The following is a 4,224-nucleotide window of genomic DNA, read 5'->3' as shown; positions in this document are numbered from 1 at the left end:
TATTTCTTCAAACTGTAAAATCCTTGCAACAAACTAAATTATAATAAAACTAAAAAGGCTTTCTTTAAACCAAACTGCGATGTTTGTCGTATATTTGGAAAATTTATGTTGGAATATTTAGCAAAAAAATGTTGCGATGCATGATGGGGTTTTTCATCTAAAGGCTAAGGTTTCCCGTCTTACATGCATTGGTTGGGATTTTTCCCAATCTGGCAGTTTAGGATGGCCGTCTATGGATAAAAAAATGTTTTTCTTTAGATTTATGGCCTGAGAGATCAATAGACTTTGGATCAAATTGGGCGAGATTTCGTATATCCAGGCGGTTTATGAACCGGTCCATAAGTGGGCCAATACCAGGGCCGAAAATCGTTCCCAGTCCGAACTTGCATGCAGGCAATCCTTCCTCATTGATAATGAAAGCTAATGATTCTCTCCACTCTTCTTTGAATCCTCTGTTCGAATCAGCTATCTTCCTTTGCTGCAGGCTATGACCACTGATATCTATGGCTATCACGCAAATGTTCATTGAAATATATGTTTACATTTAGAAAACATAATGAATATACAAATAAATAAAAATGTTCAAACATTTTTGAAAACGCTCCAGGCCGCTATGCGGCTCTGGAGCCACGGGTTGCCGACCCCTGCCCTACCTGATGGTCATCTGCAGTGTCGTCTGGCTCATGTTGTTCAAGTAGATCAATGAGGTTTGGGTGCCTAGCAAACACCAGCAGTTTGCGTTGCAACTGCTTTCCGTATATTTAGTGAAGCCCTACAATATGCACGTATGAAAAACAATAATTTAATGAGGATTACTTTTCTTATTTGCAATAAACTACTTTAGATTTCATGTCAAACTACAAAAACAAAAATGTCTAGATTTCTATCCAACGCTTGTGCAATCGCTAATGGTGCGCCTGTTTACTAGGCAGGCTCACCATGGATGTAAGGTCTAAGAGTAGCCACGCTGGGCATAAATCTTTCCTGCTGGTTCCTGAACGTATTCCTCTGTCTTGTCCCAGTCCTGCACCCAGCCTCCGTTGAGCTGTGCCGTCGCCCCGTAGCTTTTAGCAGGACCACCCATGGCGCCGTAGCTCTGTGTGATGTCACCCGTCTCCTCAGCCAGCTCATCCTCGTCTATGAAGCCACACTTCTCCTCGCTGGTTTCCTCGGGGTCGGCCCACGGCTGCTTCTCCCCGGAAGCAAAGATCCCGTAAAACACGACTCCGCCATAATGCACAAGGGAGGCGATGAGGAAGACGTACTGCCACTCTTCACGGGTCTGGCAACAAAAATAAAGAGAAATACACAGAATTTCTGTAGCTTCTTTCAGGTTTTTGGTTGAAGCCGATGGATTTCACAGCTACTGTATACAGAATTTCCTCCACTTGAACAAACTGACTTTAATCTAAAGAAGGATTAGCCATTACCATCGTCCAGTGGCGCTGTAAAGTTCTTCAGGTGTCACGCAAAATCGCTTTTGTACTAATCATGGTATACAAAACTAACCCTGAAATTGAAGGTTTTTTTATTAGATTGTAGAAGACTTTGAGAGATTTAGACATGCTTGGGGTTTTTTGGGGGGGAAGAAACGGCTTCTGTTTAGGGCTAGGCAACCCCTATTATAGATCTATAAAAATGTAGGAAATTGCCATCGATTGAAGAACAATACTAGTACTTTGCAGCCCCCTAAACAGTTTGCGTCTCCTCTAATCCACCTTTGTTTCTAGATGTTGGAGCTTGGCCTGTTTTCCAGCGTAGTCCTGTTTCTCTGACTGTGACTAACTGGATGTGCTCTCTTCATCCTCTGACATGGGAGCTGGCTCGGAGCTCGTGTGTTTCCTGGACGGGGCCGCCTGTGGAGCTGGTTGACAGTTGCCTTTTGTATCTATGCTTCTTTTTCTATGTCTGCTTCTGTCTCCTTGAACCCCAGTGGGCCTCAGCAGATGGCCGCTCACACTGAGCCTGGTTCTGCTGGAGGTTTCTTCCTGTTCAAAGGGAGTTTTTCCTCTCCACTGTCGCTACAAGCATGCTTAGTGTGAGGGATTGCTGAAGAGTCAATTAATCAATCTGACTGGATGATCTGGTGAACTGGAAAGTGCCTTGAGATCACATGTGTTGTGAATTGGCGCTATAGAAATGAACTGAACTAAATTGTCATTTTTGAGTCACTGTCATTTTGTAAAAACATTTTATACGGTTATTGTTGAGAAGTGGTATTTATAGACTCTAATGCTGTGTAACCTTTTGATACCATTTTAAAAATGTTAAAATAAAAGATGGACTGCTTTTAAGCTGATCAGGTTTACAGTTATATTTGATTTATGAAAAGACTTTTCAATCCTGAATTTGAAAAAATAGGTTAATAGACAAGGTTGCTGGAATCCATTACAATGGATGGTGAAAAAGTTTCTTTAAAATCTTTGGAATTGTCTCTCTTATCTTAAAGACTTCTGGCATTTCAATAGAGCTGTAAACACTGGAGAACAGATTGTCTAAATAGTTCCCTGGAGTTTCTGCTACTACTTAAAGTAGATCATCATGACTTAAATGACTTGTAATTTGCTTTGCTAATAATAAACCTGAATGTTTATATTCTATCTCTTCATTGCTTGAGCAAAATTGATCCTTTTTGGTTGGTTTATTATTTGTTTTGTTATATTTTCATTATTTTACAAGTTAACATCCAATAATAATAAAATCCAGCTCATAACACACCCTCTCCCATGTTTCTAATATCGATTGATTGGTTGATTCCTCTTGGAATGACTTTACTTTGAAAGTTTCGGATTGTTCTTGTCACGGTTTTGGTTCTGTTTAAGTTTTATCTTTGAGTTTTCATTGGTCTTATTAACATTTTTGTGTTTTACTTGTTTTTGATTGTATATTGAGTTCTTGGATATTTCCTGTTTGCCCTCTTGTGTCGGTCTCCTTTTCCCTAGCTCCCTTCTAGCCTCCTCTGTTCACACCTGCTCCCAATCTGCTAATTAGCCTGGTCTTTGTTTCTCTCTCCCATATATTCTCCTCCTGTTCAGTCACTCTTTGCTGGTTTGCCGTCATTTATTTGCCCCCTGGTTGTAATTATTCCTGGTTCTCTATTTTTGTGAATTCTTAGGATTTATGTTTTTCAAATGTTGCTTCTGTTAACCTTTTATTATTAAATCTTCAAGTAACCACCTTAAGCTTCAGTGTCTGCATTTATGTCCCCCTGTAAAACCTCCACCTCCACTTGACAGCGTAAACCAGCCAAGAGTGACTGAACAGGAGGAGAATATATGGGAGAGAGGAACAAAGACCAGGCTAATTAGCAGATTGGGAGCAGGTGTGAACAGAGGAGGCTAGAAGGGAGCTAGGAGAAGGAGACTGACACAAGAGGGCAAACAGGAAACATCCAAGAACTTAAATACAATCAAAAATAGCTGGAACACAAAAATGAAAATAAGACCAATGGAAACTCGGAGATAAAACTTGAACAGAACCAAAACCACGACAGTTCTGAGAAATGGCAGCTTGTACAAAACCTTTCCCAACTTTTCACAATGGCTTTATAACCATTAACAAGTTTTAAACATTGCTAATCTTTCCCAGGCCCATTGAACAGTTCTCTCCTTCCTTTAGTTTTATGACACATACTTTAATAAAGACATCATCTAAACCAAAACCACATTGTCTCTATTTTTTCAGTTAGAAAAGCTGATTTCAGAGGCTTGTGTTTATTTAATGACTCTATCTGGAAATGTTTGATCGTTCCTATTGATTAATAGATTCCAAAATGTAACTAAAGTCAAGTGATTTTTTCTTATTAAGTTATATATTATTTAAATTCAGATAATAATGAGCCATATATTAGAACATGCTGATTGAATATTATTTTTGCTTATTCATTCAGAAGCAGTGTTTCATGTAATATGACCACATATAGCGTAATTCATTTTTCTTTTCTTTTATTATTACTTTAAAATAACTCAAAAACTCATTTCTTTCCTTTATGAACATTTCACAGCCCTACAAAATGATAAATAACCCATCCTCAAAGGTTCGAATAAATTGTTCCATCTTTTTTTTTCTCCCACACTGTTTACATTTGATCCCTGCTGCACTTTATGGAATGGAAATGTTCTTTACTGTATGAAAAGCTGTACTAAATGAAATGTTGCTTTGCATACTCTGGGCCGGATTTATCAAGATCCAATTTTGCGTGCAGTAATTTGCGCTCGCAAACTG

General features: G+C 38.9%; 1 protein-coding gene across 1 annotated transcript in view; it reads right to left on the bottom strand.

Annotated features, from left to right (window-relative positions):
• Positions 1-6: 6 nt before the first annotated feature.
• The window catches only part of slc17a6 (solute carrier family 17 (vesicular glutamate transporter), member 6), a 30,490-nt gene continuing 26,272 nt past the window's right edge, over positions 7-4,224 (bottom strand). The window contains exon 11 of the mRNA XM_015393762.1: positions 7-1,282. Within this exon, the coding sequence (XP_015249248.1) occupies positions 953-1,282 (330 nt within the window). The 3' untranslated portion in view covers positions 7-952. The remainder of the gene's footprint in view (positions 1,283-4,224) is intronic.

This window comes from Cyprinodon variegatus, unplaced genomic scaffold (genome assembly GCF_000732505.1).
Source record: "Cyprinodon variegatus isolate N-32 unplaced genomic scaffold, C_variegatus-1.0 Scaffold656, whole genome shotgun sequence".
Classification (NCBI taxonomy): domain Eukaryota; kingdom Metazoa; phylum Chordata; class Actinopteri; order Cyprinodontiformes; family Cyprinodontidae; genus Cyprinodon; species Cyprinodon variegatus.
The sequence above is the reverse complement of the archived record's forward strand: the minus strand, read 5'-3'. Positions and strand labels throughout refer to the sequence as shown.